The sequence below is a fragment of the Aethalodelphis obliquidens genome, unplaced genomic scaffold (genome assembly GCF_003676395.1).
Source record: "Aethalodelphis obliquidens isolate GAN/ISIS:26980383/991018 unplaced genomic scaffold, ASM367639v1 scaffold1, whole genome shotgun sequence".
In the NCBI taxonomy this organism is placed as follows: domain Eukaryota; kingdom Metazoa; phylum Chordata; class Mammalia; order Artiodactyla; family Delphinidae; genus Aethalodelphis; species Aethalodelphis obliquidens.
Window position 1 is genome coordinate 70835589 of NW_020837945.1, and position 11033 is coordinate 70846621.

Consider the following 11033-nt stretch of genomic DNA (forward strand, 5'->3'; position numbering starts at 1 on the left):
TCCTGTTCCTTTTCCTTTTCTCTCCCTTCGATCCCTCTGACTAAGGTTTCCAGCTACAGCCAGTAGCAACCATAGACTTCAGTCTACCCCTCCAGGGACCCTCCAGCCAACCTCAATAGTAGCAATGGAAGCAAACCACAATGGCAGCCAAACTCAAGTACAGGGAAACTCTAGGTGGGAAATCATGTTTTGTTACAATACCTTATTAACCAAAAAGAAAATCCTTTCTTTCACCAGCAAACTAAACTACTCTATAAATTGTCCTAAAACCCAGATGGTAATGCCAAAACACTAATGTGACTGTTTAATCAGGCAATTTCGTTTTAAGTTAAACCTGAACAAGTCTGGACACAAATCATTTTATTAAACAAAATCAGTACAGTGGAAGATTCTTAGCTAGGAAAGATTTTCCCTCTCTCAAAGTAGTATAATTTACATCAAGAATATTCTCCACTATTTCCAGAGTTCAGAGTGCTAACCATTACACCATGGGCCCTGCTATCTCTACTATATTCAAAACCAAAAACAAAAGACATAATTTCCCACAAGTCTATTTGATGGACAATTACCTCTGGGACCTAAATTACGTGACTTATTCAGAAAATACTAAAAAAAACCCTAATTTGTATGTTCTAACATTAAGTTGTTTGCATAGTTTTTTGTTTTTTTAAATATTTATTTATTTAGGCTGCACATGGGATCTTCATTGCAGCATGTGGGATCTTTTAGTTGTGGGCATGCGGACTCCTTAGTTGCGACATGCATGTGGGATCTAGTTCCCCAACCAGGGATCGAACCCGGGCCCCATGCATTGGGAGCGTGGAGTCTTACCCACTGGACCACGAGGGACTCCCGTCTTTGTATAGTTTTAATACAGTATCACTTCTAGGAAAATATGAACTCAAATGGATTATATTTAAACTCGTAAAGCAAAAATATAAGAAATCACAGTATACCATAACAAACCAAAATCTTGTTCAAGGCTTGGTAGAGTTCTCACTAGATTTCTGGAACAGTATTTTACTGTTTTCAGTTTCATGCCTGTAAGTTGTCTTTCCCTTGTTTTTATTATCATCTGTAGCAGATTTCAGATAGGAAAACAAAATCTAGGGTACAGAAATATATATCCAACTTCCCTTTAACCCCTACAGAGAAAAAAGCAAACATTTACGACTTCTTCTTCAAATCAACCTCAAAAGAAGTGGTAAAATCTCAAAGACAGCAAACATTAGGTTATATTTAGGCAAATGTCATTTCCCCATTTGCAAATGGGTACTTTTCCCTGTAACAGAGTATTTAGAGTGGAAGATACCAGGTCTGACCACAAAAATTATTTCTATACTATACATTTGCAGACTTCTACCCATTTACTGAAATGCATACTATCTGATGATGAGGAAAAGAGATCTGTTTGTTAACAGAGGTTAGCTAGCACAGAGCCCCAAACAGGAAAAAGCAGGCCCATCATACACCCCAATTTGCTTCCCGGTTCCTCCTCTGGGTAGTTCTCATCTGTCCATTTTAAATAAACAAGTGGCAGATTTGCAGATTTGAAAATTTTTCTGAAAGCTGACATGAAGAAAAATAATGGAAACACACACATTTTATAAACTTTGAACGTTACTATGAAAAAGGAAGAAGGATCTAGAATTAAGGAATCTAAAAAGAAAAAGAAATCTATTTTTATTTTAAACGGTGAATATAAATCGTATGAGTATAAATTACTCTGGAAAGAAGAAAATGTAAGGCTAATCTAATAAATTCACATCTCAGCTTTGGTTTTTAAAAAGTCTGTCATGACATATTTTGCAAATGTAGTTGAGGCTCTTCCCTTTTTTGATTCTTTTTCATGACCCTCCCAAACCAAGCCTTGGGGTCCCTACTTTCATTGTTCTGAGAGCACACGTTAATTTGGAATTAACTAACAGAGGGCTTCACACATGGTAAACGCTCAAAAGTATTTGCTGCATGAGTTAAAACACTAGTAAATGATGAAACCACCATGTTCTAAACTAATTATTTATCAATAATTATTCATTCTTTTAGAGAGCTCATCTATTTTTAATACCTTTACGCAAATAACTACCTAGGAATAAAAGTTCTTTCACTTACTAGGTATATAACCCTGGCCAACTCATTTTGATTTCCATTTTCTTCAACTGTAAAATGGCGATAACAACACCCTAGATGCCCTACCTTCGTCCAAGAGGATTAAATGTGATAACAGAAGTGAAAACATTCTGGATACTACAAAGGCAATTATCTACATTTCTAATGCACCGTATCTCTAAGGTCACTTAAACATTCTGGCAACTTAAGCTGAACATACCTAGAAACAAATGCATCATTTGACTCCCCCAAATCTGTTTCTCCTTCAGACTTTTCAAAGTTTTATATCTGGATAACTGAAGTCAATTTTTACTTCCTTCCCTCACTACTACCTTCTACCCAATCACCTAATCAACCACCAAGGTCTGTCACTCTTCCTCTAATGATTTCCTTCTTTTCCAGCCTACTAACACCTTCCCTTTATTAGCTCATGTCTAGGTCACTGCAACTAATCTCCAAGTAGCTCCTCTTATTCCCCAACAGTCAAATTCAGCCTCCAACTCTCCGCTTTACTTCCAACTGTGCACTTGTCAAATCTATCTCAATCATAGACGACAATCTTGAGTCCATTCATACTAACATTTACGATGGGCACCTTCTTGCATGGCTTGCATTGATCCCTACCTGCTGGTATTCACACCTTTGTGTGGGCTGAACCTCATCTTTCTTCTAATGATTAGTGAAAAGTGATGTGACTTCACTTCCATGCCTAGGTTATGAAATACTGTGACTTCCTTCTTGCTAGCACTCTCTTCTCACTTCCTCACTCTGAGGAAACAAGCTGCCAAGTAGTAAGATGCTATGTGGAGAGGCCCATGTGGCCAGGAACCAAAGGAGACCACCAGTGGTCATTTCATGAGGAACTGAGGTCTGTTTCCAACAGGCCAAAAGAACTGAATTGGGCCAAGAGCCACAAGAATGAGCCAGGAAGTGGATCCTTCCCAGCTGAGCCTCAAGATGACTGTAGCCTTGTGGAAGACCCAGAGCCAGACCACCCAGCAGTGCTGCACAGACATTACTGACCCACAGACACTGTGAGACAAAAAAACGCTGCTGTTTAATTTGGGGATAATTTGTAACACAATAATAGATAACACACTATCTCATATATTTCTAAATAAACTCCAGGTGGATTAAAATTAAACATAATTAATTATATCTTAAAACTAAATGAAAACAAATATTCATAAAAATAATTTTCTATTATTTCTAATATTTTATATTATTCTGTGCTGAAAGTAATTTCATCAAGAAATTGAAAAGATGGGAGTTCCCTGGCAGCCCAGTGGTTAGGACTCAGTGCTTTCACTGCCATGGGCCCGGGTTCAATCCCTGGTTGGGGAACTAAGATCCGGCAAACCACGTGGCATGGCAAAAAAAAAAAAAAAAAAGTGAAAAGACAACCCACAGAACAGGAGAAAATATTTGCAAATCATATATCTGATAAGGAAATTGTATGCAGAATACATAAAGAACCCTTACAACTCAAAAACCCCCCCCCCAAAATCCAAATTAAACATGGCCAAAGGACATCAACAAAAAGTCTACAAATAATAAATGCTGGAGAGGGTGTGGAGAAAAGGGAACTACACTGTTGGTGGCAATGTACGTTGGTGTAGCAACTATGGAGTACAGTACAGAGGTTCCTTAAAAAACTAAAAATAGGGGCTTCCCTGGTAGCACGGTGGTTAAGAATCCACCTGCTGGGACTTCCCTGGTGGTGCAGTGGTTAAGAATCCATCTGCCTCCTGGGTTTCGGCACCAAAAAAACAAAAAAAAACAAAAAAAGAATCCGCCTGCCAAGGCAGGGGACACGGGTTCGAACCCTGGCCCGGGAAGATCCCACATACTATGGAGCAACTAAGCCCATGTGCTACAACTACTGGGCCTGTGCTCTACAGCCCGCGAGCCACAACTACTGAACCCACGTGCTACAACTACTGAAGTCCATGCACCTAGAGCCTGTGCTCCGCAACAAGAGAAGCCACCGCAATGAGAAGCCCACGCACCATAACGAAGAGTAGCCCCCACTCGCCACAACTAGAGAAAGCCCGCGCACAGCAACGAAGACCCAACACAGACAAAAATAAATAAAAATAAAATAAAATAAATTTATTTTTTAAAAAACTAAAAGTAGAGTTATCATATGATCCAGCAATTTCACTCCTGTGCATATATCCGGAAAAGACAAAACTCTAACTCAAAAAGATACATGCACCCCAATGTTCACAGCAGCACTATTTACAATAGCCAAGACATGGATACAACCTAAATGTTCATCAACAGATGAATGGATAAAGAAGATGTGGTATATATATACAATGGAATACTACTCAGCCATAGCCATACAAAAAAATAATGCCATTTGCAGCAACATGGATGGACCTAGAGATTATCATACTAAATGAAGTAAGTCAGGCAGAGAAGAACAAATATCATATGATATCACTTATATGTGAAATCTAAAAAAAGATACAAATTAACTTATTTACAAAACAGAAATAGACTCACAGACATAGAAAACAAATTTATGATTATCAAAGGGGAAGTGGGTAGGGATAAATTAGGAGTTTGGGATTAACAGATACAAATTACTATATATAAAATAAACAACAAGGACCTACTGCATAGCACAGGGAACTATATTCAATGTTTTGTAATAACCTATAATGGAAAAGAATCTGATATATATATATATATATATATATATATGACATTTGCTGTATACCTGAAACTAGCACAATATTGTAAACCAACTATAGTTCAATTAAAAAAAAAATGGCCAAAACCTCTGAACAGACATTTCTCCAAAGAAGATAAGACAAATGACCAATAAGTACATGAAGATACTCAACGTTATTATTCATCAGGGAAATGCAATTCAAAACCACAATGCACCACCACCACCATTTCATACCCACTAGGATGGCTAAAACCAAAAAGACAGACAATAACAAGTGTTGATGAGAAGGTGAAGAGATTAAAACCCTAACACACTGCTGATAAGAAGGTAAAATGGTGCAGCAGCTTTGGAAGATGGTCTGACAGTTCCTCAAAAAGTTAAACAGGGGCTTCCCTGGTGGCGCAGTGGTTGGGAATCCGCCTGCCAATGCAGGGGACACGGGTTTGAGCTCTGGTCCAGGAAGATCCCACATGTCATGGAGCAACTAAGCCTGTGCACCACAACTGCCAAGCCTACGCTCTAGAGCCCATCAGCCACAACTGCTGAGCCCATGTGCCACAACTACTGAGGCCTGCACACCTAGAGCCTATGCTCCACAACAAGAGAAGCCACCTCAATGAGAAGCCCGCGCACAGCAACGAAGAGTAGCCCCTGCTCACTGCAACCAGAGAAAAGCCTGCGTGCAGCAACAAAGACCCCAAAATAAAATAAATTAAAAAAAAAAAAGTTAAACGGTTACCATATGACCCAGCAATTCCACTCCCAGGTATATATCCAAGAGAAATGAAAACACATGTCCACACAAAACTAGAACACAAATGTTCAAAGCAGCATTATTCATAATAACCACAAAATGGAAACAACCCAAATGTTCATCAACTGATGAAGAGATAAGCAAAACATGGTATATACATAAGTGGAGTATTATTCAGCCACAAAAAGGAATAAAGTAACGATATATGTGACAACATTTATAAACTTTGAAAACATTATGCTAATTAATTTTCTAAGTCTGCAAAGCCAAAGCCCAGGGTTTGAACCACAGTCGTTACTAAATTTCAACCACTCCCTAAGACATAACCTGAAATCTCCATTTTTTAAAACGGGATAGTAGAAAATTACAGGTAAGCAGTTGAATTTACAGCTCTCAAGTTCCAGAGAGAGCTGCTGAGGCCATGGAAAAGACTGAGATAACAAACAGAAAACATGAGCTTAAGAACAGAAGATGATGAAGTATCACACCAGCTTCTAAAGGAAAAGAGCCAACCAAAGAAATGAAAAAGGAGCAATTAGACGACAGTTAGAGCAATAAAGGAGAAACCAAGAGAAAGTAATGTCCAAAAAGTCAAGAAAAGAATAATAACAGATACACTTACAGAGATATCAACTGGAATAGGAATCTAAAAACATTCATCATTTTTTACTCATATCCTTGGTAAGGACAGAGCCAACTGTCATGGGTTGAGCAATAAATGAGGGCTAAGGAAATGGAGGCAGTTTGAGTGTAAACTGTTTTTAAGGGGAAAGGATTTAGGTTAGTTTTCATTATTGTTGTTGTTTTTAAAGTCTAGAGCTTTGGGCCTCACAGGAAGAAGCCAGGGAAGAAGGAGCAATGCAGGACAATGGATAAAATTGTTTGATCAGTGTCATAGAGGACAAGGGGATAAATTCGATTGAGAGGTAGGCTGAAGGATTAGCTTCGAACAAGCCTCATTTAAGTAAAGAGATATGTCAGTATGTAAATGCAGTAATGCGTTATATATCTGCATCCTTGGGGAAGAATTCCACATAACTGAATTTTCCAGATACTTAAGCATTTAAAAAAAACTTTTAGCTATTTTCCTTGAAATTGTTCACCACTGTATCTTACAGTTCTTTGCTTAAACAGACTGTGCTTTCCTGTATGACTTAAGGTCATTGTAACTATGATTATATTACTAGGAAGTAATACAGCTTAGTCTGCATGTTAACTTTTCAAACCTTTGACTGTCCTATGCTGTCAGCTGCCATTTCCTGTTACACTTCCCCTGATAACTTTTTTCATTTGTGCGTCCAACAGATTCTAGTTTGAAAATTATATAACCAGTAAATAATACCCTAAGTAAGGGATAATAGGGTCCTGAATCAAAGTATAGGAGTAAAGTATATGGCTTTATGACAGTGTTAAGAAACCTGTTTCACTTTTTAATTCAATTAAGACTGGGTTTCAAAGAGTTGAGGATGTCAGAAGACTCACCTCTGGCTACATGAAATATTATTTTATCTTGCTTCCTTAAGTCATATCAAAATAACCCTGCTAAGTTATTGATAATTTTATATGGTTAGTCTTAAACCACAAAAGAAAAAGCATCATGCATTCCAAAAGTGAGCCTAGACATCTCATAGTAACTAAATATACTTTCCTGTCATATAATCACTTATCAATAAAAAGTTATAATCTTCTACACTTTGTTTCTGTGTGTTAATATAGTCCTGCATATTTCACATATATGGATATTATTTGTGATAAATGTATATCCTTCATGAAATCTTGACTTTAATCCCTTTCAAATTTCACAACTACAAACAGCACAAAAGCTAAAAAGAACCGAGAGCTAAGCACACAGACAGTCAGTTAACCAAAATTTAAGAATTCATTCCTATAGTTCCAATACCATGAGATATTCCAATTTCATTCACTCTTAAGATTCTGAATAATCCAGCAATTCCACTTCCAGGTATTTATCTGAAGGAAAGGAAAACACTAACTCAAAAAGATATCTGGACCCCCATGTTCATTGCAGTGTTATTTACAATAGCCAAAACATGGAAGCAACCTAAGTGTCCATCAAATGGACAGTGATCATTGGACAAAGAAAATGTGGTATATATACACAATGGAATATTATCCAGCCATAAAAAAAGAAGGAAATCTAGCCATGTGCACCAACATGGATGAACTTTGAGGGCATTATGCTAAGTGAAATAAGTCACAGAGAAGAGACAAATACTGTGTTATCTCTCTTACATATGGGATCTAAAAAACAAAACAAAACTCATAAATATAGAGAACAGATTGAGGGTAGCCAGAGGGAGGGGTGGGTGAAATGGGTGAAGGTGATGAAAAGGTACAAACTTCCAGTTATAAAATAAATAAGTCCTGGAAATGTAATGTACAGCATGGTGACTACAGATACCATATAGATACCGTATACTATATCAAACATTTGAAAGTTGCTGGGACTTCCTGGTGGTCCAGTGGTAAAGAATCCACCTTACAACGCAGGGGACGCGGGTTCGATTCCTGGTCAGGGAACTAAGATTCCACATGCCGTGTGGCAACTAAGCCCACATGCCACAACTATGAGCTGGTGTGCCTCAACTAGAGAGCCTGCGTGCTGCAAACTACAGAGCCCACGCACTCTGGAACCCACGCACCACAACTACAGAGCCCATGCGCCCTGGAGCCTGCGCACCACAACTAGAGAAAGGAAGCCCCACGCACCACAACTAGAGAGAAGCCTGTGTGCTGCAACGAAGAGCCCGCACGCCTCAATGAAGGCCCCGCGTGCTGCAACTAAGACCCGACGCAGACAAAAATAAATAAAATAATAAATAAATAATAAATAAATATTTTTTAAAAATAAGAAAGTTGCTAAGAGAATTCTCATTAAAAAAAAATTAACTCTGTATGGTGACAGATGTTAACTAGATCTATTGGGGTGATCATTCCACAATACATACGAATATCAAATCTTTATGTTATACACCTGAACCTAATATGTTACATGTCAAATATTTCTCAATTTGGAAAAAAAGATTCTGGATGGTTATATCCACCTACCCTTTACATATCAAAAACAAAAAATAAAACTGCCATTGCTTCTCCAGTACTCACTTCCTGTTCCTTCAGTTTTTCATTCATATCAATAAAAATTAATAAACGTAGAATCTCTCAAAGACAGAGAGGTGTGAGTGGCCTGAGCGAGTCAAACTGAAACATCTCACTAGTTTAGAGTTTCGGAGGCACTAGCAGTTGTACTTTTGCCTCTGTATTCAGATTATTTATGTACATCTCTCCTTCTAAATCGCAAACACCATGAGGGCAAGAATCTTTTCTGACTGAATGATTCCATCCATCACTGGATAAACATGTTTTGAGCACCTAGCATTTGCTAGCCTCCGGAGAGAGCTGAGTTCAACAGTCCCTACCCTCAACAAGCAAGGGAGGCAGACTTATTGTAAACAAATTACAATATAGGAAAAACAAAAGTGAGTATAGAATCAAATCGGAGAAAAAATTAGCTCTAGAGTCGTGGAGGAAGTTCAGGGATACATTTATGTGTTCTCCAAAAGGCCTTCAATAAATACCTGTTGAATGAATGGACAAATGAATGAATTAAATATTGCTAATAAAGATGAGACCACAGGTCCAAATGAAATGTTATTAGTTACTTCTGAAGTTAGTGAAAAAACGTCATCCTTCAGCAACTGTAGGAATGCAGACTCCAGCACACCCCGACCTCAGGCTATCACCGTGGAGAAAGAGCCGTACCTGTACTGCCAGCCTTTGGCACTGCCGCCTCGGCTGCTGCCGCTGCTGCTGTTTCCACCCCCACAGCTGCTGTTGCTGCTGCTCTTGTTCGGGGTCACCGCGGTGGACAGGCCCTCCAGCCTTCCTTCGCTCTCGGAGACTTTCATTGTTGACACTGGTTCACCCCCCTGCATCTTAACTCCAAGGTCCATTTGCCCTTCTTGGGCGGGAGAGAACAACTCTGTAATTTTGTAAGTGATAAGATTTAAGATCTGATCTGAAGGTGATCCCAGTTGCTAAACCAGACGGCGGCTGGAGTAGTAATCATCAAATGGTCCAGGGGAGGAATGCAAGCATTCCCCCTGAAGGAAAACTTTTAAGAGGAGAGGGGTAGCGATGAGGACAGATGTCCTTTCAATATATATCTCCTTCTGGGCAAAAGCAAGGAGAAAAAAAATCACCCTGCCAGAGGATTTGGTGGCATGCTCAAAGGAGGAGCAGCGTGGGGAGGTCGCGGACTCTAGCCAGGAGTGCTGGGCGAAGGACGGACCACGGACGGGTACCCGCGGCCTGACCTCTGCGCTGACGGACTGACCCGCCGCGCTCCCTCTGCTCCTCCGGCCGGTCCTCAGCGGGAGGGTTCGGTGCAGCCCGCTCGGCGGTTCCCACCACAGCCCTCGAGAAAGAGCTGGAGCCGCCCGCGGGCAGCCCGGGAGGAGGGTCGGAGAAGGAGGCCGCCGAGGGCGGGACGCCGGCTCCCAGGGTCGCCTAGCCTCCAGGTAGAGGCGAGCTGCTCGGGGCGACTTCCTCCAACGCCCCCGGGCCTGGGCCCTCGACTGGGTTCCCGGGGTCGGGACGAGTCCCTTGCCCTCGCTCTAGCCCGAATGTGAAAGCCACAGCTGCAGCCACCACCCCACCCACTGCCCCCCGTCTGGTCACCCGCCCGGCTGCTCTCTCCCCCCCCACTTCCCTTCCGGAGTAGCGTGAGCTCACTTCCCCCAGAGCAGAAGCCCCTGGCGCCATCTTGGAGCAGGGCACGGGGCCCTGAAGGGGGCGGAGCCTCGGCGATGGCTGTACTGGGGCGGCGGACTTCGAAGAAAGGGAGGCGGTGGGCAGCAGAGGGGGGAGGCGGTGGGACAACCAAGGAGGGAGAAACAAAGGAGTTAGTGCCCTACTGGAGGGTGACTTCCGGCCTTCCTAACCCGGGCCAGGCCGTCCATTTGAGGGCCCATTTCAGTCATTTTAGGAAGAAAGCTTAGTAAAATAATATCATTTCTATAAGGAATTACAAAACCATTTCTTCATTTTAGTTATTTCGAAAAAAAAAAAAAAGCATGATATTGGCATAAGGCAAATCAGTGTTATAAATGAAAAAGAAACTGTCCTGGAAATTAGAGCTCTCGGTATCAAAGTATCAAAGTATTCCTTCTAACCTCAGACAACTCATTCACCCTCCTTAGACCTAGATTTTTGCATTTGTAAAATAAGAGTGTTTAGGTGATTTCTAAAGTCCCTTCTAATTGTAAATAATAGTTTCTAACAATTGAATGTACACCATATGTGAAACACTATGGCAGAGGCAAAGAAGTATTACTCAAAGAAAGTAAATAAAGTAATAAAGTAGATACAGATATATAGGTAATTAAGGCCATGAGGAAAATAAAAGGAGATGATATAGAAAATAAGCAAGATGGAATAGAGAACTTACTTTAGAAAGAACAGTTGAGG

The 11033-nt window shown here is 40.5% G+C and overlaps 1 protein-coding gene across 2 annotated transcripts in view; it reads right to left on the minus strand.

The window, feature by feature from the left end:
* Positions 1–10227, minus strand: part of OSBPL11 (oxysterol binding protein like 11) — a 98855-nt gene extending 88628 nt beyond the window's left edge. The window contains exon 1 of one of the 2 annotated variants that reach the window (XM_027107125.1): positions 9327–10227. In XM_027107125.1, coding sequence (XP_026962926.1) covers positions 9327–9517 — 191 coding nt within the window. In that variant the 5' untranslated portion in view covers positions 9518–10227. The remainder of the gene's footprint in view (positions 1–9326) is intronic. The other variant, XM_027107132.1, reaches the window with a different exon arrangement.
* Positions 10228–11033: the final 806 nt, after the last annotated feature.